This window comes from Penicillium vulpinum (genome assembly GCF_028829585.1).
Source record: "Penicillium vulpinum strain IBT 29486 chromosome Unknown utg000001l_segment0_segment0, whole genome shotgun sequence".
Classification (NCBI taxonomy): Eukaryota; Fungi; Ascomycota; class Eurotiomycetes; order Eurotiales; family Aspergillaceae; genus Penicillium; species Penicillium vulpinum.
In genome coordinates, this window is record NW_026643241.1 from 2,093,301 (window position 1) to 2,115,263 (window position 21,963).

At 49.1% G+C, this 21,963-nt stretch overlaps 8 protein-coding genes across 8 annotated transcripts; 5 read left to right on the top strand and 3 right to left on the bottom strand.

Moving 5' to 3' along the window:
* Nucleotides 1-5: 5 nt before the first annotated feature.
* Nucleotides 6-1,369, bottom strand: N7479_000776 (tryptophan--tRNA ligase WRS1; the record flags this gene model as incomplete). Its single annotated transcript, XM_057248474.1, has 2 exons — nucleotides 6-921; nucleotides 978-1,369. 2 exons carry the CDS (start codon nucleotides 1,367-1,369, stop codon nucleotides 6-8), a joined length of 1,308 nt encoding a protein of 435 aa, XP_057112906.1.
* Nucleotides 1,370-5,567: 4,198 nt separating this feature from the next.
* On the top strand, nucleotides 5,568-7,503 carry N7479_000777 (uncharacterized protein; the record flags this gene model as incomplete). Its single annotated transcript, XM_057248475.1, has 2 exons — nucleotides 5,568-5,595; nucleotides 6,551-7,503. 2 exons carry the CDS (start codon nucleotides 5,568-5,570, stop codon nucleotides 7,501-7,503), a joined length of 981 nt encoding a protein of 326 aa, XP_057112907.1.
* A 1,227-nt stretch (nucleotides 7,504-8,730) lies between these two features.
* On the top strand, nucleotides 8,731-9,956 carry N7479_000778 (uncharacterized protein; the record flags this gene model as incomplete). The annotated part of the gene is made up of 5 exons (XM_057248476.1): nucleotides 8,731-8,881; nucleotides 8,939-8,948; nucleotides 9,003-9,158; nucleotides 9,216-9,489; nucleotides 9,537-9,956. 5 exons carry the CDS (start codon nucleotides 8,731-8,733, stop codon nucleotides 9,954-9,956), a joined length of 1,011 nt encoding a protein of 336 aa, XP_057112908.1.
* A 597-nt stretch (nucleotides 9,957-10,553) lies between these two features.
* On the top strand, nucleotides 10,554-11,756 carry N7479_000779 (mannosyltransferase complex subunit MNN9; the record flags this gene model as incomplete). The annotated part of the gene is made up of 2 exons (XM_057248477.1): nucleotides 10,554-11,669; nucleotides 11,736-11,756. The coding sequence occupies 2 exons, from the start codon at nucleotides 10,554-10,556 to the stop codon at nucleotides 11,754-11,756; spliced, it is 1,137 nt and encodes a 378-aa protein (XP_057112909.1).
* A 645-nt stretch (nucleotides 11,757-12,401) lies between these two features.
* On the bottom strand, nucleotides 12,402-13,712 carry N7479_000780 (Zn(2+) transporter YKE4; the record flags this gene model as incomplete). Its single annotated transcript, XM_057248478.1, has 3 exons — nucleotides 12,402-13,321; nucleotides 13,371-13,521; nucleotides 13,578-13,712. The coding sequence occupies 3 exons, from the start codon at nucleotides 13,710-13,712 to the stop codon at nucleotides 12,402-12,404; spliced, it is 1,206 nt and encodes a 401-aa protein (XP_057112910.1).
* A 219-nt stretch (nucleotides 13,713-13,931) lies between these two features.
* Nucleotides 13,932-14,686, top strand: N7479_000781 (nucleolar protein 16; the record flags this gene model as incomplete). The annotated part of the gene is made up of 2 exons (XM_057248479.1): nucleotides 13,932-14,059; nucleotides 14,110-14,686. 2 exons carry the CDS (start codon nucleotides 13,932-13,934, stop codon nucleotides 14,684-14,686), a joined length of 705 nt encoding a protein of 234 aa, XP_057112911.1.
* Nucleotides 14,687-14,839: 153 nt separating this feature from the next.
* On the bottom strand, nucleotides 14,840-16,480 carry N7479_000782 (PEX28-32 family peroxisomal membrane protein; the record flags this gene model as incomplete). Its single annotated transcript, XM_057248480.1, has 3 exons — nucleotides 14,840-16,076; nucleotides 16,138-16,272; nucleotides 16,347-16,480. The coding sequence occupies 3 exons, from the start codon at nucleotides 16,478-16,480 to the stop codon at nucleotides 14,840-14,842; spliced, it is 1,506 nt and encodes a 501-aa protein (XP_057112912.1).
* A 614-nt stretch (nucleotides 16,481-17,094) lies between these two features.
* Nucleotides 17,095-21,425, top strand: N7479_000783 (putative protein kinase; the record flags this gene model as incomplete). Its single annotated transcript, XM_057248481.1, has 3 exons — nucleotides 17,095-17,185; nucleotides 17,236-17,422; nucleotides 17,474-21,425. 3 exons carry the CDS (start codon nucleotides 17,095-17,097, stop codon nucleotides 21,423-21,425), a joined length of 4,230 nt encoding a protein of 1,409 aa, XP_057112913.1.
* Nucleotides 21,426-21,963: the final 538 nt, after the last annotated feature.

The window sequence follows — 21,963 nt, forward strand, 5'->3', positions numbered from 1 at the left end:
CAGGTCTATTTCTTGGCCTTTTCGACCACCACTGGGTTGGGATTTCCCTTCCACTCCAGAGGGCGAGGACGCATGTACTCGGCCATGATCTCATCCGTAACCTGTGCCCTGCGCTCCTGGAACCCTTGAACATAAGTCTGAAGCTCAGCGATACACTTCTGCTTAATCTCGCCAGTCATCATCTTTCCACTCTCATAATCGGTACGGATGCGCTCCAGCTCCTCGTCATCCTCAAGGAAGAATGTCAAGTACTGGAATGGGATATCGTTCTTGGTGTTGCCACCCAGCTCGCGCTGCAACTCTGCAGTATCCTGGCCACCTGAGAAAGCGTGCTTGTTGATCTTATTCTTGATCTTGTTGGGTGTGTCGCTCATGAAAATGGCGGAACTGTCGACACTAGCAGACATCTTGGATCCAGGGCCCTGGAGGGCGGGAAGGAAGATAGAGTGAATGAGAGATGGCTTCTTGAACTTCATCTTCTCCGCATGTTCGCGGCACTGGCGGAAGTAGGGGTCTTGGTCGATGGCGCAAGGAATCAAGCAAGGAATCGATGCGACCTTCTTCGTCTCGGTACCGAAGATGTGGGGGAAACTGGTAGAGAAGGCCGCGGCGGACTGGGTGGCACAGAAGTGGAACTCGCCAATGTTGTTGCTGTCGTTAAACCCAAATGTGCCCTTGACCTGGTTGATTGTAATTCTCTTCGCCATCCGGCACATGTTCTCGTAGAAAGCACCACCAATGAATTGGAAATCACTGAAGATAAAAGTCTTCTTCATATCGAATCCAACAGCAATGATATCCTTGGCGTTTGCTTTTGTGTATCTCTTGGCGTCCTCAATCTCGATCTTCTGGGAGTGCATGAACTTCTCATCGTCGGTCATCATGATAACGAGGGGAACATCGAAGACATCCTGGAGCCATCTATATTTAGGTCAGTTTCTGGTATCTGCCTAGTTGGCCATTGAGACTATACATACTTGGTGAACTCGAACGGCACAGTGTGTCCAACGTGCATGCTGTCGCTACTCGGGCCGCGGCCAGTGTAGAGGAAGAATGGCTCGCCCTTCTCATGCTTATCTAGAATCTTTGACAGATCACGGTGACTAAACACGATACTCCGGCGCATAAAACGGTGTGGCCGATGGCCAGTCACTTTCTCAAAGCGCTCCAATAGAGCTGCATTGATGGGTGTTGCTCCAAACTCCCTCGTGAGCTTCTCATAGTCAACCGGCAACAGCTTTCCAGATTCATCAACTCCACCGGAGACATCGAAGGGCGTCACGATCTGGCCAACGGCCTTAGTCTCTGGGGTTTTCTCGTCGATGCTCAACGAGTTGAGCGCCGGAGGCTGGGTTGCTTCGTTAGCCATAGTTGTTTGTTTGTCTGCTATAAATTTGTCAATTGTAAGTTTTCAATTGCATCAGTCAAAGGCCAGTTCTCACTTTATTTTATGGTCAACGAAATCATGAATTTCTTCTGTTGCCCCTCTCTGGCAATATTGCGGGATGAGTCAGACTCCCGCTATCAGTGGACACTCCGATTGGTAGAATTTATGCACTATCAGGTGACCGCCTCTAACCCCGCGAGAGCGTTTTTAGTTGTACGAGGGAGGGTCGACCCTTTCTAGTTATATACCTTTACTCCGTAGGGAGCTCTGGAGTAGCTATGTAGGTGTATATATGCTTACCCATATACCCTACTATAGCTACGACCAACACTCGGTGTGTAACCCCTCGATAGCCCCTCAAAGATGACCGCCGAGAAGCCCATATAGATTGGTGAATACCTCCAGCGCTCAAGTCCTCTCAAGTTGGGAATGAAATTGGCATTGATCTAAAAAATACCTTCAGCTAATAGCAGTCTCTGGTCTCTTCCAAACATTATCTCACCGCACGGGCGGTGTAGTTTTGAGACAGTTGGGTCTCTCAACAATGTTCCTGAGTAGTGTGATCAAGCACTGAGAGGGTTGATTAGTGTGCTGGGATTCGTTGCGACCTAATTCAGTGGAAGAGTCCTGAGTGGACATTATGAAAGATGTGACGCGTCAAGACCACGCGTCGGGTCAGAATAAAGATGAAGACGCAACCAAACTGGTCCAAGGGTAAATGCGAATAAAAACTGGATGTATTGGTGGTTAGTTGAAAGGAAAAAAAAAGCAGAAGGTGGGGGATGAGGAAGGAAAAGAAAGATGGATTTTCCATGAAGTGTTGTGGATAGACAATTGTGGTAAGCGTCGACGAGGTACGCAGAACCCTGCTTAGCTTCATACCTACACCATAGAAAAAGATGGGGGAAAGTGTGATATAGAAAGATGATTTTTTTTATGTATAACCAGGCATTGAATTTCTAGAAAGTTTGATCCATTCATTGCTATAGAATATATATGTAATCATGGCCTAAGTATCCCTTTAATACTTTAGATATAGAATGTCCAGAGGAGACTCCTCCAGTCGCACTTAATTATGATGAACAACAGTATGACTAGAACACAAACTGTCTCAACAGCTCCCAGTCCATCTTCGAGACTCCACAGTTTGTACGAATGGATATCAATGCCAAAAAATCTCAAGTCCGTATTCTGGAGAATGCGTCCCTCTAAGCCTTCATCGCGACCACCAGCATGAATACTGTAGGAACCATGAAACACAACGTCTCTATGTAGCATCATAGTTGGTAATGAGTCATTTGTGCTCCGCATAAACCGAATACATGGCCTTGAGAAATCAAGACAGACACATACAAAAATTATTGTGTATGGTTGGCTAGATATATATTTAAAGATTTTAGGTGGAGGGAACAATATCAACTAGGGTCTCTTAAGCAGCCATCTAAGCTGGCGCTCCATTTTCTGGCTCTTTGGAGCACAAGCTCCCTATTTTCCTGCTTCCAATAATTCTTTCTTCAGAGACTTCACGCAACATCGTTAATGACGAATCGTCCATGGTGGTAGAACAAGAGCGTTAATCAGATGCTCCCTCCGAACCGCCGTTAAAAATCCGACCAGCAATGGATCACCAGCACAGAATCTAGACTTAGCAACCCTCTGCTTATCCTGCATTTTATTCTTCCCGATCTATCATCCCTCCTTGTTTTGATAGTCACTGCCCAAAGCTATTATGGTATCTATCTCCCTATGACAAGTATCTCGAGTGTAATGAATGATGTGTATGGCTACAACAGTGAACAGATGAGTTATCTGTTTTTCTTGCATATAGCGAAGGCACTTTCGATACTTTCTTTCCGACGTTCAAAACTGGACCATTCTTGGATTCGCTGGACGACAGGTGCGGAAGATGAATCTGGTTCCGAATATGGATACACAATCTGCGGTGGAGGTTCGTATTGATAAGCTGAGGCTTCAGCTTGCTATTCCTGTGTTATCTCTGGCTGGTATGTCGATGGTATGTGTCAATTCCCTACTCAAAGAAATAGTCCGGATTAATCACGGCGATTGTGTATGGTTGGCTGCTGGAATACAAGTACCTGATCATTTCTAACTATATTCTAGATCATCTTGGGCTTTGGGGGATCAGCTGCCAATCAGATGGGCACGACGCTACCGAGTACATATGGATACATATCCACCCAAACTTCCTCGCCGTTGCAGGAGGGACCTCTAATCTCGTTCGTCTATTGGGCACTAGTATATCGACTACTATGCCCCCACGTATGTAAAGGTGGGCAAAGGTTAGTTCCACACGTTCGCTGGCGTGAGTTGGGCATTTTGTAAGATTCCACTGGTGTAGCGGTTATCTCAGAACGGCGTCGGGAATACAGTTTTGCCAAAAAAAAAACAAAAAAAGCGACGGTCTAGAGTCAGCAAATGACAAAGATAATTTGCTGACTGGTGGAAGCGGAATACTCTACTAGGATGCCCCGGCTTCCCGCATGCTGCCAGGCCAATAATCCCAGTCCAAGTGTGATATAGATGCGCTGTGCGTAGTATGTATATCAGCCCACTTTTCTAGCTCACCATAAGCACTTATTTCAGCCCACCAACCACTACCCACCTTGCCCCGCGCACCCGCATCGGGTATCACCCCATCTCACTACATAACCCCCTTCTACCCGAATCCATGCAGCAAGCCGCCGCTAAGCACGCTTTATTCGACGCCCTCACAAGCCACTGTATGCGACATTAGACTCCCTTGCGTCGGGCTATCGAGTACATCTCCACAATGTGGAAGTCAACCGACCGTATTACTTGACATGTGTCGGCTAGTGCCAGGTCAGGATAACGAAGTAGTAGATTTCCGGGATATATGTGGGTCGCCTATGTTTGAGATTATGCTGGTAAGCTTTTCTTTTCGGTCTGCTGCAGATGCGGGTCGCTTTTCCCTTTTTTTGAAAGGACGGGGCGCCGTTATAGATGGTTTTGGTCTAGGGACAAATATTTGAGATTTGATATCGACTTTTGGGACCGTGGGAACTCCGAAAGGGTCCGGTTGACACGTAGCTTTGTCTTGTTGGGTCCGGTTGACACGTAGCTTTGTCTTGTTGGGCGGTTGAGGCTGTGAGAAAGACCCGCTTGCTTTGTTGGTTATGTATTTTGTTCAGTTTAAGGGTTATTGGGATATACTGTTCCGAATGGGATTCCAAGGTTGGTTTCACCGCATCAGATAGTTTCCGTGGGGGCAAGTAGCCAAGACTATGGTCTCATACATTATTTTCTCTCTATGGACTTGGCTTGAATTTGAATTTGGACTATAGACTTCTCGCTAGTAAGTTTCACCCTTTTCCTCGTGTAGGACAGCAGAAAGGGTTGAGGGTACAAAAACTTATAGTATGCAGGGGCAAAGGACAAGCCGAAACTTACTGCAACCTCAACCTATTTCTTAAAACTTCCAATAGTTATTAGGAATGGTATTATTAATATCATAGTCCACGGGTATTCGCCACTTACAGCCCTCACATATCTTTCATTCCGGATATACGGAGTACATGTAGCGGATGTGAAGAAGATCTCTAGATATGCACCTGGGCAAAATACGCGATGAAACCAAAATTAGCCCATTCTGCAGCTAACCTAATTAAGACTAATATCTTTTTGTGCCTTTGTTAATTCATTAATGCGCCCATGACACCAGTGGGTCATAATATCGTTCAGATGTCACCTTGAGGGATTATAGTTCACCTAAAGATAAAATCATTAGCTCATTTGAATATGTAATTGCACCCTGTTCTAAAGATATCCATCTCTGCAGTCTTGTCACTAAATGTGTCACTATTCCGGCAAAGGGGGTATGGTCGGGAGCTTGGACGGTAATCCGAGACATGTATGCACGCCAGGCCATCATGAGGTTGTATCAAGCACCCAGAGTATGTTATATGGAGGTTCAGGCCAGTGCGTCAGCCAGTCAGCATTAACGGTTTCTTCCATCTACGCGTAGCGATAGGTGTCGGGTGATGCGGCGGAACAGGCCACGCAAATTGTGGTTGGCTGAATGGAATCTCCTATCCAGCTCGGGAATAGATTGGGTTTAGCAGAAAACCCTGGAGATTTAGACGGATGACATGAGTCGGTAGCGGAACGTCACTGTGGTGAGTCAAGAGCGTGCGAATCAGAAATGACCATATTGACGCATGACACCCCTGGTCAATCAATCGTGACTGGACGGGGATCTTCACCCATTTTCACCCTGGGCGTTCACTTTCTATCGCTATTTTGTAAATAAAACCTGGATTTCGATTTGTGATATCAAGAAGTCAATTTTTTAATTATAAAAATTGAGTGCCTTGGAAGAAACTTATGGGTCACCAGGCAGTTGCACATGGAGAGAGAGAGGTGAAGTATTGTTTCACAGGTGCCTGGGTCGGAGCTTTAAAAGAAGGGCATTTCCTACTTTGTAGTTCTAACTGCTCTAACTGTTCTAACTGTTCTAACGGCTCTATTTCTTTCCACATTTCTGTTTCCCACAGAGACGTTGGAGATCTAAGATGCTCCACTATTAAAGCGGCACATTCGTCATCCCGTCTCTTCCTTGGTTTAGCCTTGAAGCGTTTGAGAGGACATCGGAGTCCTCGGAGTTGGAAATTCTAGTAAGATTACTACTTTTTATATCTCTCATATATTTCTATATTTCTCTGTTTTTTCCCTATATATTTTTTTCCCTTCATTCTATTTTCCCAGTTTCTTCCAGTTTCGTTGGCAATTTCATATTTTTCTACACATTTTTGGTGGAGTTCCACCCCCCCGCAAGTGCCATCAAGCACACTAACGGGCCAGGAAAAAACCAACAGATGCAAAACCATTCCTCCGATTCTCCTTTTTCATTTTCCTCTTCTTCATCTTCATCGTCTCTCTACCTCTCATCGCCTAGTAGTTCATACTCCCCAAGTAAGTGGCTCAATTACTTATATTCCCCTTTGATATTTCGGATATATTTCCCCCCCTTTCATCATTGGCCTACTACCCTCTATATTCTCAAACCTTCTCCCCTCTCTATATATTGTTTACTTCAATATTTCGTCGGCTATCGCGACACTATTTCATACATTCTTCGCTTAACACGTGCGACATTCTCATTTCCCCAAGCTAATCAAAACTTAGACCTATCATTGGCCTCGCACCGCTCAACATTCCAACCAAGAGACCATCTTGAAAGTCTGATCACCAAATACGGATACCCCACACCTGTGTCACTCTCCTCCCTGCGAGATTTGACAGCCACCTCATCTACTTATAATCCCCCTTCCCCTCGGCCCCGTTATCCGGATTCCATTCCGATCAACGCTTTTGAATCACTCGCCTTATCCTCGTCAACGAGACCTATTCCCATACCAAGACGCCCCGGTCCAATATACGATCTTCCAGTGACACCACTCACCGGTAGATTTGACCACGACTCTTATTTCGACGATTGGGAACGTGCGTCTCAATCCGCCAAGTCCCGAAAAGTCCCCTCAATCCGACCTATCCGTCATAGCCAATATTCATCACAGCCCCCATCTTCGAGGAGAATGCGTTCTGATAACTCACCTTACTACTCCCCGGCTGCCTCGCCTATCATGTCTCCACGACGCTCAAGCTCTCCTCAGCCAACTCGCTCTCGGACCCAGAACCCATCCAAGGCCAAGCAAACCCAAACCCAGAACTTCCATCTCGGTAGCCTGCCCCGGTTCCATCCCGCCGTATATCAGTCGAGCAGTACTTCTCACAATACTGCTCCCCAGCCTTCATCTCCTCGCCAATCCCGGCAGCCTGCCTACCGCACTGCAGCGGGGTCACGCGACATGATGTGGCAATACCGTGAGTTCATCGAGGGCGTCCACCAAGGTCCTTCGGCCCCCCGTTTGGACCCTTTGGTTAGCCCGGGCCCCGTCACGCCCCTGGCGCTAGAGGCCGGTGACTACCTCGCCCATGGCTCGATGAACAACACATCCGAGCGGGCTCCACGAGATGTCCCAAAGAATTCCGGTCCTCCGGCTGAGCTGGTGGAGAAGCTCATTGCCTACGAGGAGAAGGTTCGACAGATGGCTCGAAAGCCCGCTAAAGGCCGGTAGACCTAACCCACTCCGGCTTGCATCAAAAGGTTCTTTCTGTTTATTATCCATTAGAGTAGTGGGATCCCCTCGGAACCCTTCTTTTGGGCTTGTTCGTTTTATATCTGCTGTTTGGTGTTCTGGAACAAAATGAGTTCACCCCAGCTTCTACAGTGTGCATGGGGCTTTTTTTCGTCTTTTTGGGTTTCAATTTTTTCATTCTCGTCATTCTCACTATCCATGATCAAATATCCTCGGCCCTGGCCGACTACTGCGTTTGATCTTGCATCACGATATCATGTATCTAAATTATATACCCCACTCTAGTCCAGTCTCTGCGCCTTGGCATCGCCTCGCATACCCAAGTCGAGCCCAAGTATCAATCTTCTACGAAACACCATATCGTACATGTAATTTTCCCCCTTTTGTAACACACCACAGCGACAGCTACCCAGCCTGGCACTATGACTGGGATTCCTCCAATTGTGAAGTTATGGGTTGTTGAGGGTCAATCTCCGAGGTGCGGCTGATATGTCGGTCTAGCGATCCAACACGTGGATGTGTCAGTTGAATCAAAAATGGATGGATATCCACTTCGTTTGGGGTCCGCCATGCTTTCGTATTGCCTAGATATGGAATCCAGCCTTTCTGGTCTTCAGGTAATATGACTTTTGGCCTTTTTTGGGGGGACTTTGTATAACTTTCCCCTACCAGGCTTCCCACCAAGTCCTGCCCTGTTGTTTTTGAGATTGGTCTGGGGTAGCCCGGAATCCTTTACAAAGATCAGATAAGAGATGATATACAGGCACACTTTCAAACTTTGGAAGGTGATCCCCAGATTTACTAGTCCATATAGGGGCTAGTTCGAAAGCCACCTCTAATATACGCGCCTAAGGCATCACCCGCGATTCGGAGGAACACCCATTCTCCCCGAGAGGAATCTGCGGGGCCCAAATAATCATTAAAACAATTTCCCCCAGCAATATTCCTCTGAATTACTTCATTACAGTCATAGATATACCCCAGCTTCCCCAGAAAAGACGCGTCAGTTTGCAAAACCCTCCTTGGCAGCCCAAAAACCCCAAATCGCTCTATCCTTATCGGCATCCGTCACCATATTTCGATAGTCGCCCACGCGTTGCGCACGAGCGCCTTACGATTTGCGTGAGGCGTCCATTCCGTGACGCATTTGGTCTGCGATCCAGTCAGTGATTGAGGGGGAAACTTGGGGCTCTTACAATATAGAGAATGTCGTCGGCGCCGGCGCCTTTACCTGTTTCATCATCTGATATGACGGGTCAACAGAAGGGGGAAAACGCACTTGCCCAGTCTGGGACATCGAAGTCGAATTATAAGGGTTTTGTGGCGGGTGTTTTTTCAGGCATTGCAAAACTCAGTGGTAAGTTGTGTTCCTGTGCTTTGAGTTTGGAGTTGAAGCTAATCTTGTTTTCTATAGTTGGCCATCCGTACGCATAACCAACTAACGTCGCTTTGGATCCATTGTTAATGAAATTGAACAGATTCGACACCATCAAAGTTCGCCTACAAACTAGCAAAGATGTGCAGTTCCGAGGGCCGTTGGATTGCTCGTTGCAGACTTTGCGAAAGGAAGGATTACAAGGGTTTTATAAGGGAGCTACACCACCGCTGGTCGGATGGATGATGATGGACTCTGTGTAAGTGCGCCGCGCTATCGAGAAGAAAATGTATAGATTACTGACTACTGCCTGCAGCATGCTGGGATCCTTGACTCTATACCGCCGATTACTACTCGAAAATGTCTTCTCAAAACCTCACATCCGCCCCTACATTCCCTTCTCGAGTCACCAGCCAGACCTTGCAACCCTACCAACTTTCGGACATGGCATTGCAGGTGTTATGTCTGGTACAACGGTCAGCTTTATCGCAGCCCCAGTCGAGCATATCAAGGCACGCTTGCAGATTCAATATGCCGCCGACAAATCGAAGCGCCTGTATAGCGGGCCCATCGACTGCCTGCGCAAAATAGTGAGTGCCAATGACCACACAATGTACCAACCTGCTAACATGGGTAGGTTCGCACGCATGGCGTCAGCGGCTTATACCGTGGTCTCTGGGCGACGGTCTTATTCCGCTCATTTTTCTTCTGTTGGTGGGGCTCCTATGACGTCCTAACCCGCTACTTCAAAGAGAACACCAAGTTGTCTGCCCCTGTGATCAATTTCTGGGCCGGCGGTATCTCTGCCCAATGCTTCTGGCTCACTTCCTACCCGTCCGACGTCGTTAAGCAGCGTATTATGACTGACCCTATGGGTGGTGCGCTGAACGACGGCAAGCGACAGTTCCGTGGCTGGAAGGACGCTGCCGTCGCCGTATGGCGTGAGCGCGGGTGGAGAGGGTACTGGCGGGGCTTTGTTCCATGCTTCCTTAGAGCGTTCCCGGCGAATGCAATAGCTCTGGTTGCGTTCGAGGCGGTGATGCGTACCTTGCCCTAATTTTTTCACGGTCTACCACGAACCCAAAATTATTGAATATCCCCAACTTCCATAGCTAGATAGTTACTTAGATGAACATACCCATTGTCTTTTACATTGTTTGCTCTTGAGGAAAAGCTGATCATGAGTCGGGGCAAGTCAGTGATTAGGAATGTATTATGTAGCAACGGGCCGCATTCGGCGATGAGACTCTTCGGGACGCTCTTTGAAGTATCCCGCGATAACACGGGAGGAGCTCCAAAGCCCGAGCGAATAGCAATTCATAATTGGGCCATACAACTGGATTGTGATCTAGGCCGCCATTGTGATCTCGGCCGCCGTTGAAGGGTCCTTGATAGTGAAGTGACATGAGTTGTCTTAGTTTGTCTCTTTCCGGACAGGGCAAAGAATAAAAGTTATCCATAGCTCTCTCTAAACCTTTCAATCTCTTCTACGTCGCGATTTACTCTCCCATAGTCATCACCAGGGGAGGAATTGAGGCAAGGTTGAGTAACCTGGATCTGATTCCTTAGTGCCTGAGGCATTCACGTGGACTAAACGTCAGCGGTTTCACTAGACAGCGACACGTCGCAATCTACAATTTAACGCTGATCGGCCATGGCCGTTGCACGCTCCATGCGCCGCACGAGCCCAATCAGCCTCGTGCTGGCAGCGCTGCTAGCATTTGGCTTCATATGTTTCCTGCTCTCGCCCACAGCCCCCTCCGCATCCTCCGCATCCGCTAGCTCCCAACAGCGTCAGGAAAACGCCGCTGAACACCCTCTCTCCCCACCCACCAAACCCTTCTTCAAATCACAGGCACTTCGAAGCGATGGACACCAGGCCGCTCCCCCGGTTGTGCACTACGACCTCAACAGCCTAACCAACACCGCGGACTCGGTTGCCAATGGCGAGCGGGTCCTCATCCTCACCCCGCTAGCCCGATTTTACCAAGGATACTGGGATAACATCGAGAAGTTGAACTATCCGCACGAGCTGGTCTCCCTGGGATTCATCGCACCGAAGACAAGCGAGGGAAATGCTGCAGTTGCAGCTCTGGAAAAGGCCATTGCCAAGACCCAATCAGGTCCAATCGACAACCGCTTTGCCAGCATTAGTATCCTGCGCCAAGACTTTGACCCCCCGTTGAAATCACAGGATGAGAAGGCCCGCCATGCAATGGCCGCGCAGAAAGAGCGTCGCGAGTCCATGAGTCGTGCGAGGAACAGTCTGGTCTTCACAACGCTCGGCCCTGCGACCTCGTGGGTCCTCTGGCTGGACAGTGACATCGTCGAGACACCAGCTTCTCTCATTCAAGATCTAACGGCCTTCAATCAGCCGGTTATTGTGCCGAACTGCTTCCAGCGCTACTACGATTCCTCGAAAAAGAGGTGGGATGTCAGGCCTTATGACTTCAACTCTTGGGTTGATAGCCAGACTGCACAGAACATCGCCGCGAACATGGGGCCTGATGAGATTCTCTTGGAAGGCTACGCCGAGATGCCCACGTATCGCACCCTGATGGCGCACTTGCCGGATATGAGAAATCTCGATCCGAAGAAGATGCTCGCTCTCGACGGTGTTGGTGGCACGGCCTTGTTGGTCAAAGCTGATGTGCACCGTGACGGTGCCATGTTCCCCGCTTTTCCCTTCTTCCATTTGTTGGAGACGGAGGGCTTCGCGAAGATGGCTAAAAGACTAGGATATGAGGTCATTGGACTCCCAGATTACTTCGTATGTTTTGATTCCCCTCCCCAACGTCTACAGCGAAGGGCATAATCTTGCTAACTTGTTTTTCAGGTCTACCACTATAACGAGTAAATGGCTTCAAGCCTCATCTAGCATCTATTTCGCTTGCATACATTGCGCTGCGCGCGTCTCAACTTCTCTCTCGCCTCTATTCGCCATTTGAGAGATTCAAGAGTTTCATTAACACATTCACCACGACGTCCTTCAGTTGGGGCTTTTTTTTATTTCATACGTACTTGGGATGTTTTCTTCCCCGGGTTCCAAAATTGACTTTGCATTCTTCTGTGTATTATCAAGGAATATGTACTGGGTATTCATTCGTGTTGGAGAGGAGTTAGCTCCAGGGGTGTTGCTGGCTTGATGATTCTTGTGCATTTATTTTGGCTTTAACATGGCTATTTCCATCTCGAATGAACGGTTATTTATTCGTGCAAAATGAAGCTAAATGATCATATATAAAAGCGTGATAGTATCTAGTTAAATGGAGCATTAGTCTAATTACCAGTCAGGCATCACTTATGTATCCTTTTCAATGGGCCAAAGGCATGGACTTTTGTCGCTGCACCAAGGCTCAACGGTGCTGGGCAAACTATGATATTGTTGGTGTGTAACACCAGCATACCATTACCCAACGCAACTTAATCAATCCCAAGAAATACTATAAAGTGTATCAGTGATAATTGTACCATCGAAGCCTTGCGGGGAAAAAATAGGCACTTACGCAAGCATAATGCCGGCTCCAAGGGCAACAGCCAAAAACTGTGTGATAGTCTTCCGCACTTCAACGCCCTTATCCTTACCAGTCTCCAACAAATCAGGAATCACAGCCACAGTTCCAACATACAAGAATGTCCCCGCCGTGAAGGGAAGAAGCATATCACCCCAAGTAAGGCTAGTTCCCATAAGACCCGCAGGCGCGGCATCGTTCAACATAGTGCCGTTTCCACCAAACTCCTGAACGGCAATTCCAATAAGGGTACCTAAGAACGCACCTATAGCGGTAATAAATTGCGCGCCCATGGCCTTGCGCTTCGAGAAGCCGGATTGAATAAGCAGAGCAAAGTCACCAACTTCATGGGGAATTTCGTGGAAGAAGACAGCCACGGTGGTCGTCGCACCAATGGTAGGCGAGGCATAAAAGGAAGAGGAAAGGGCAAGACCGTCGGTGATGTTATGGGTGAAGTCCGCGATGAGGTTAAGGTAACCGCCAAGCTTGACGCTGGGGTTGACTTCCTTCTCGGGAACGACCTCGGAAGACTCCTTCGCAGCAGACTTGCGCTTCTTCAGCTCGCCGCTGGACTTCTCGGTTTCAGCGCCGGATGTAACTGCAGCAATTGGTTCAGTGTGCGCGTGGCTGTGAGAGTGGTCATGGCCGCCGTCGCCGCCAGTCGCGATGCGGAGGATCTTGTCCATTGCGACAAAGGTGAAGAATCCGACCATGATTCCCAGGCCAAGGAGTAGGTTCTTGTTTGGCTCGACCATTACGAAGCTCACATGGTCGGGGGAGGCTTCGCCGACGAAGATCTCGGGAAGTAAGTGGAAGAGAGTGTCACCCAGTAAGCCACCGACGGCAAATGCGACCATCACTGACAATGAGGAGGGGTCGATGTTGGGTGGGCATAGTGCTAGGAGGAAGTCTAGAGGAATTAGCAGAGACCGATTGCGAGTGTGGAGTGGAAGACATACTTGGTGGACCGGAGATATACAAAGTGGCCAGAAGCGCGTTCACGGCTGGGGTGCTTGGGAAGAGGACAGCGAAGATCTTCGAGGTCAAACTAGCAGTCTCTGGGCGGGTTGCGCGCTTGATCTCATTGAGAGACTCAACTAGTGGGCAGCTCTGTGGCGGGTTAGTTTATAGGTAGGATATAGACCACACATTGTTGTACAGCATACCTGTAATTGCTCCTCGATCTGGGCCACGGAGAGTTCTCCGGAGCTTACATTGGCCGCAGCCAAGGCTGAGAACAAAAGGCATCCTGCAACAACGGCAATGCCTGTTCTGCGAGAAGGAAAAAAGCGCGAAGCCATTGCGAAGGAATTGGCCAGGGTTTTGTTATGAACAGGGGATATAGCCCACCCTGAAGTACTCCGTACACCTGAGCCGCTATCGGTGTTTATCGCGGGACATTAGGCAAACATGCCAAGAGTTGCAAACTCAGAAAAAAAAGTTTCGATAACGCTTTTTATTATCGCCGACCACAGCGAAGAAGAACCCATTCGACCTCTACACTCACCTCATAATTCACAATGGGTAAAGTTTTGCAAAAGAAGAAGGCCCGCTCTGGGCGCTCCATGGCCCGGGCCAAGGACAACCGCCTCAAGAGCGGCCACAAGAAAATCAATGTGCTGGGCAATCAGATCATCGCCGACAACTGGTATGCATATCTTGCTCACCTTGAAAAATACAAAATACTAACGACTGTAGGGATCGTAACCTGACCCTGACACAAAACTACCAGCGCCTTGGTTTGATGCACAAGCTGAATGCACCATCCGGTGGCCGCGAACGTCTCCCCGGAAACAAGGACCAATACCCCGACAACAAGAACTCACTGCACATCCGCGGTAGCGCCAAAGCAGCCGCAGCGAAGATTGACCTCGGCGAGACACGAGTCGAGCGCGATCCTGAGACAGGCGCGATTCTGCGCGTTATTCACGACAACGAAGACAACATTGAAGTGGCGGGCCTTCGGCGCTCACGCAACAACCCGCTTAACGACCCTCTTAACGACGTCTTGGAAGGCAATGGCGATAGCAACCCCCTTGCAGACTCGATTATTGTGCAGCAGCTCGAGCGCCAGGCGGATCAGGAGGGCAAGACTGTCCGTGCTAAGAAGCCCCGGTACCAGAGCTCGCGCGAGGGCGAGTGGGCTCAGCGCTTGATTGAGAAGCACGGAGATAATTTCACTGCTATGACTCGTGACCGCAAGTTGAATCCTATGCAGCAGAGCGAGGGTGATTTGCGGAGGAGACTCAACAAGTGGAAGAAGAGTCAGTCATAATGCCTTGTTCATTTGTTCTGAGCATCTGGTTAGGGCGAGTCCGGCGTTTGTCTTTTTCTGTTTATTAAAAGTGTCTACGTGGATGCATGTGTCCCAAAGTAAATATTATTGGACGGCAACTGAGCCGCTTGGATTCATTATCTCGCGTTTCCTCTAGCTATTACTACTGAGTGTTGAGTAGGTGACACCTCCCGCCGGCGGAAGGCTTATCCGTTGCACCACTCGTACCCATCGTCGGCGTCTCCATTCCCCCACTCCGTGGGCCGCAGTCCCTTCCTCCCAATCCCGTAATTTCGCCTTCTCCTTCCCCTTGCCTTTGGTTCCCTTAGGAGATGGTGACTCAGGCAGGTCTCCGTAGGCTAGCGTCAAATCATCATCCGACTCCCGCCGAATTGGAGGCAAGTCCCAAACCCAACCACCAACTTCTCCAACCATGGCGTTGCCTTCGGCATTTACGCCTGGAACTTCGAAGCCAACACTGGTGATCATGCGCTCCACCACCCATTCACGACAGTCTAGATCAAGTTCCCACTTCTTGCTCTTCCAAGCCCAGCCACGCGGGGCACGGACATCCTCAAAGAACCGGCATCCACGAGGTCGGTCCCCGGCGATGCGAGATGGTGATAGCGGGTCGTATGGCGCGTGGCTGAACAGGAAGTTTTCCCACCCAGACTCTGACGTTCCTGCTGCCCGGTGCTGCAGCTCGAAAATTTCCACCTCTCGCTCTTCGGGGTATGTGTCCAAGGAGATATCTGCGAGCTTTTCCATTGCTAAAATCGCTGCGGATGGATCTGCAGAATCCATGCCTATGGAATCTCCAGCTATGTCTTGCATCAGACTGGAGAAAAATTGCCTCACCGTTGGATGGATGGAGAGAATCAACGCATTTCCGCCAACAAGCAGCACAATTTTGAGGGGCAGCAGATGCGCACTGATAAACAATACAACTGTGGCAATTGTGCATCCAAGAAATAGAGTTGAAGAGAGCTTCTCATTAGAGAAATTCGTCAGTGGCGCAACAACAGAGACGGCCGCATCGTGAGCGTCTGAGAAATCAGCCATGCAGTTCTGTAGATCTCGCATGTTCCGAAGAAAATCTTTAGAAGTCTCTGGCGCTGGCTTAATAGTCGTGGCTGGTGCCAGCGCTGGTCCATCATAGGAGTAGTAAGGAGTAGTGCTGGACGTCGAGGTGCTTGGAGGTGGTGGGTGACGAGTTGCAAAGGCTGGCACCATTATAAAGAGCAAGAGAACCACTAGGGGTAAAACCAAAAGTAGATGAGGTTCAAGGCAGATGAAAGAATAGACAAAAAGGAAAGAAATGGTATGGGTTGGTGTATCCCAGGTCAATAGTTGCTCAACACGGCTCTGGAACAGAAATACCACACCGATTCTATAGTGGTTTGAATTTCAGCGAATGCATATATGACATGGGATAGTTCAGTCCTATGTACCTTGCATTAAAGCGGCGGAAGTTGTTTGCCATTACAGGCAAACTGAAAGCCGGTTTCTGAGGAGAGGCCAAGGCCTTGTCTCCCAATGAATCAGGTTCATCTTCATCGTCTGTTGGGATGACTTGTTGGAGGAGCCTGCAGTTGTCAGCTGTTGAAACTCCCAGCAGATCTATTGGATATATCCAGAAAGAAAGGCATTCCCAACATACTTTGTAAATAGGCGGTCCTGTAGTGTGTTTTTGGATAGAGATGAAGATCTCGAATGCGAACTGTCTGGTGAACCATGTCTATTCCGTTTTGAGAACTTGGGTTCATCACTCAGGGCTTCTGTAAATCCATCCATGATTAGACATAGGATCTTACATATACAAGAAGAAAGGAAGTTAAAGAAAAGAATTATAGTCAGAGACCACCTGCGCAAGCACATGCTTTGCCGAACCCCGGGGGGCAAGAGCTGACATAATCACGTTTGTATTAGGGGGGAACCTCGAATTCGATAGTTCACACTAAAAGAAAAGACAAGTTGGTCTTCATTTGTCTCTTTGACATCTTTTTTTCTTGTTTATATATATCTATATATATATTCACACTGTGAATATTCACATCCAGCTTCGAGCTTATCTAAATATCCCTTTGTTGACGGGATTAATTATAAAATCCACCCTTTTCCCCCTCCCAATTACCTTCTTTTTCCCTCTAGTTACCGCCTTAGTGGACTTGCCCCAGCAACCCTGCTTTCCCCAAAATTATTATCAAAGAGAACTTGCCCTGGCCCTCACTGCTTTTTCACAACTCGCAATGGAACGGTAGCTGTTTTCAAGAGTCGCGCGACGGTGCTCAAGTATCTCTTGGTTTGAGACCTCGCACTTCTCCTGAATGCAATTGCGAATCTCTCTGGCACAGTCCAGTGTCCAGTCCTCTCCTTTTCCGACTTTTGAAAACGCGTGTGCTTAAACAATGCCAACAAAGCCACAAACACCGGGCAAAGGTCAAGCACGGACCGAAGCTCAAGCACACAATCCCCCAAACGATGATTCGACCTCGGGAGGTAAGAGTTGAGATGTCGGGAAGGTGCAGCTAGATACTGACAATACTCAGCAGAAGCTCCAGCCCGCAGGCGCCTGCAAAAGTCGGCCTCGACCAACTTCCCCTCTAACAACACCGATTTTGACGCCTCAAATGGAGTCGCCGGACCGCGCGCAGGTGGTGTGAATAGGAGAAGACTTTCAATTCGTGACCAAAGGGTTCCTCAGGGCCCACGACCGCAAGACGCTTCGCGTTGGAGGTATGTCTAGTTCTATTCTTGTGGTTGACTTTGAACTAACTCGATATCTAGCAAACCTGCCCCATACCTTCACTCTGGGAACTCTTCGGTTGATTCTACGATTGATTCGACCAAAAGCTTCAACCTTCGATCTACGAGCGTGGGGAACCTGCTAAAGGCCGATTCCAAACATGCAGACAACATGGAATTTCTGGCGCCGGTCAACTTTGATGATTTCCATAACAGCATCATGGGTGAACCTAGCTTGAACCACTTCCCCATGCCCGGAAACGGCAGTTCGGGTGAGAATCGTGAAACAGGTCCACTGACGAATCCCTGGGAAAACCACACGTACACAGGCAATATATCGGAACGTACACGGGGTGTCAGCGCCCGACGAAAGAGTGAAGTACAACGTCCGAATGGCTCGAATGCCGCTGCGGGGCTCACAGCATCCTCTGCCAATATCCGCTCTCGCCGCCCAAGTATAGCCCAGCCGTCTGCCGCAAGTGCTTCGAGTGCTTCGAGTGCTTCAGGTGCTTCAGGTGCTTCAAGGAGTTCACGCAAATCTATCAGCTCTGGGGCATTTGCGCCCACCAATGCTTCGGCCAGGCGCGCCAGTCTAAGTGCCCGCAAAATCAGCACTGACACTGCCTCAACAAATAACTTCCTTCGCCCTCGACTTCCAGAGTCCGATGCAAAGGTTCCGTCTTCTGTCCGAAACTTCAAGGCAAAATCATTCCAACCCATCCCAAGGGAACCCCGTGGTCCGTTTTTGACTGCTTCTGGAGTCGTTGACCACTCGCGATCAAACTCCACCAATGCCGTGCGGACCCCGGTAAGAACCCCTTCTTCTGCTGTGGCGACTCCTTCCTCTGCCTCTAAAAGGACTTCTGTTATGCCGCCACATGCCACTGGACTTGGTGCTCGAACGATCAGTCCCACTGATGCACGAAGGCTGAAGCGAATGTCGATTGCGCCTCCTGCCCCTCCGATGCCACATACACCTCCCACTCAGACAGAACCTCTTCCCATCTGTCCTCTATCATCAACCCAATCTCCCTCGCAAATTCCGAGGAAAAGCGTCACACCTTCCTCGAACCGAACCACTCCTGACCCAAATCGTAAGTCGTATAGTTCAGGGTTATCCGTTTCCTCAAGCACCAGCTATAACTCGGTGCGAACTTCTGGGAGCTCTCTTCAAAACCGGCTGTCCCAAAATCTATCTTCGTCACGACTCCCGACGCCCAAGCCACGCACAGAGCAAACAAACTCCAACGGAGAAGAGGTTCCACCGGTCCCAGCAATCCCAAAGGCCTATGAGTCGCCTAAAGGTGAACTGGATGCGCCTGTCTTCCCTGCGCCCAGAAAATCAAGTCTTCCTGTGGATTTGAACCTCCTGAATATCAAAGATTCAGACTCCGAACCACACACCACCGCCCAAGTTGACAAAGTTGAATCTGCCGAAACAAAAACCCCTGATTCACGATCACGAACTTCTACTGTTCTGGGAGGACGAAAGGGCTTGCAACCCTTAAAATTGCCCCCGTTGAATTTGTTGCCTTTGGGCACACCCATGACTGCCAAAATAGAGGCGCTCAAGGATAGGGATGACGAGCGCAAAGCTCACACCCCATCCAATCAAGTGACTTCAAAGACGCCTAGTACTCCGATGACAGCATCCAAGGCGAATTTCTGGTACCGCGATGAAGACGACCAAATGCCCCTCACGCAAGCACGAAGTAGTACCTCTCACTTTGTCGTCAGCTCATCAACCGCCGTATTGCGAGCTTCAAGCAGTACCAGCGCGTTTGGTTCGTTTGACACGTCAGGTTCAACTCGCAACATTTCTCCCTATGCCTCATACACGCTGCCCAAGAACGGTGCCGATCTTAACCATCTCCGGCACCAGGCCAGCGCCGATTATTCGAATCGGACGCCAGCACACAAGTTGAATGGTCCACGACCTCAGACGCAAAGTGCCATTTTCACTCCTGCTCCAGAACGGCTCAGCCAGATATCGACGCCTTCGGAGCCTGAGAGTGTCACCGTCACCGCGTCTGGCTCCTCTCTTCGGGACCGGCTTAAGGTGGCACGGCTTCGCAGCAACTCGAAGCCACAAAAGCCAGAATCCGATGCCGATCCAGCCAAGCACAATCATATGCCACCACCTAAACTTCCAGCCTCTGCAACATGGAACAACCTGTCTTCAGTCAATTCGACGAGCCCTAGTCTCAAGCCATCGTATCTCAATCCTCGCCGACAGTCTTCTGTTTCAAGTGCAACAAACCCAACAAATCGGAAGCCAAGTGTCAGCAGCGAGAAAAGTCTCACCCTGGAACCAACTCCCTCCAATGAGTCGGGCGAAAGCGACCGCTCTAGGCGCGTGCAGAGCACGTACATCTCTCCTGTTCACAAGATGATCAACAATGCTAGATCTAGTATTGCTGCTACTTCCCGGTCTACCGATACCACCGTTGATGCAGATGTGGCGATTGCAGATGAAGAGATGAAGCGACTTGGGTCTAAACGCAAAGACTTCGAAAAGGCGGCGCGTGTACTAGACGAATTGCGCCGCAAGGCTGGACCAAAGGATCGTGTCAGTCCCGCCCAAGCCTTGAAGATGGCAACACTCAACATTTTTGAACGCGGTGAGATCATCGATTATCGCGATATTTACTTCTGCGGTACCCAGACTGCCAAGAAACATGTTGGAGATCTCCACTCCAGCGCAGCGAACTTTGGCTACGATGATGATCGTGGTGATTATAACATTGTCATCGGCGACCATCTGGCTTACCGATACGAAATTGTTGATGTCTTAGGCAAGGGCAGTTTTGGCCAGGTCGTGCGATGCGTTGACCACAAGACTGGAGCTCTGGTTGCGATTAAAATCATTCGCAACAAGAAACGATTCCACCAACAAGCCCTGATTGAGGTCAACCTCCTACAAAAACTGAAGGAATGGGACCCTCATGGTAAGCATAGCGTGGTAAACTTCACCCAAAGCTTCTATTTCCGTGGTCATCTATGTATTTCGACCGAACTCCTTGGCATGAATCTTTATGAATTCATCAAGGCCCATGAATTCCGGGGCTTCTCGTTGAAGTTGATCCGTGTTTTCACAAAGCAGATGCTGAGCAGTCTTGTGCTGTTGCATGCGAAGAAGGTCATTCATTGTGACTTGAAACCCGAAAACATCCTTCTCGTTCACCCACTGAACTCCGAAATTCGAGTAATCGACTTTGGTTCAAGTTGCTTTGAGAATGAAAAGGTCTATACTTACATCCAGAGTCGCTTCTACCGCTCACCTGAGGTCATCCTCGGAATGTCGTATGGCATGCCGATAGATATGTGGAGTTTAGGTTGCATTTTGGCTGAGCTGTTCACCGGCTATCCCATTTTCCCAGGAGAGAACGAACAAGAGCAGCTTGCTTGCATCATGGAAGTGTTTGGTCCTCCGGAAAAGCATCTCATTGAGAAGAGCACGCGCAAGAAGTTGTTCTTTGATTCTCTTGGCAAGCCACGTCTGACCGTTTCATCCAAGGGACGCCGACGTCGTCCGAGCTCTAAGGAGCTCCGACAGGTTTTGAAGTGTGATGATGAACCCTTCCTTGATTTCATCACTCGCTGTCTTCGTTGGGATCCTGCTCGTCGACTCTCGCCCCATGATGCGGTGAAACATGAATTCCTCACTGCTGTCAAGGCCCCTCGGCCCAGGATGTATGCATCAAACTCGCCTTCCAAGCGAGGTACCACCTCTGCAGCTCGTCCTCTCCCGGATCCTCCAGGCACAACGCTCAAGAGTGGATTCATGCGCACTCGCGATGCCTCGGCTAATTCCCCGGTCAAGGGAAGCGGCAAACGACACTCGACGGTGAATGGCCCTCCGTCCAGCCCCGGAAAGCGAGGTTCCAGCAATTCTACAACTTCCGGCTCTGCACTCCCTCGCGTTTCGGCACGGAGTCTCAGCGGGAAGCCAGACCTCGCTACTGCGGCGGCTGCGACAAGTCTGGTGAGTTAGGCCAGCGACCTGAACCAGGGCCAGAGAATGGGATGCTGACGAGCCGATAGAGGAAATGATTTTGCACGTTTATTTTTGCTGAAAGCTCTGTAATACTAACCCTTTTGCTTTTTTTACTTCTCATCCTTGCATCGGGTGGTTGTCATGTCAGCATTTTGTTCCTTGAGATGCATTCATGTTATACCCCCTTGTTCCTGCATTTGCATTGCGCCTATGATGACCTGAGGATCGCTTATACCTTATGTTTTGCTCTTGCTTATGCATTTCCCCTCGTTTTTCTTATACTTGATGACCCCGATTCAGGGCCACATGTGGTCCCTGTTTTTGTACATTGTTACCTTTGCATTACTTCCTAAGAGTTTACGATGTATTGCTCATGAGTAGAGCGATTTAACGTTGTGTGTCAAATGGCTTTTTATTATGCTGAATTAATGACTGTGATTTTTTTTAATTAATTGTGGCCAATGTCTTCATAATCAACAATAAATGGAGAAACTAGAATACAAAGAATATCAAGAAAGTAGGTAGACTGACACCA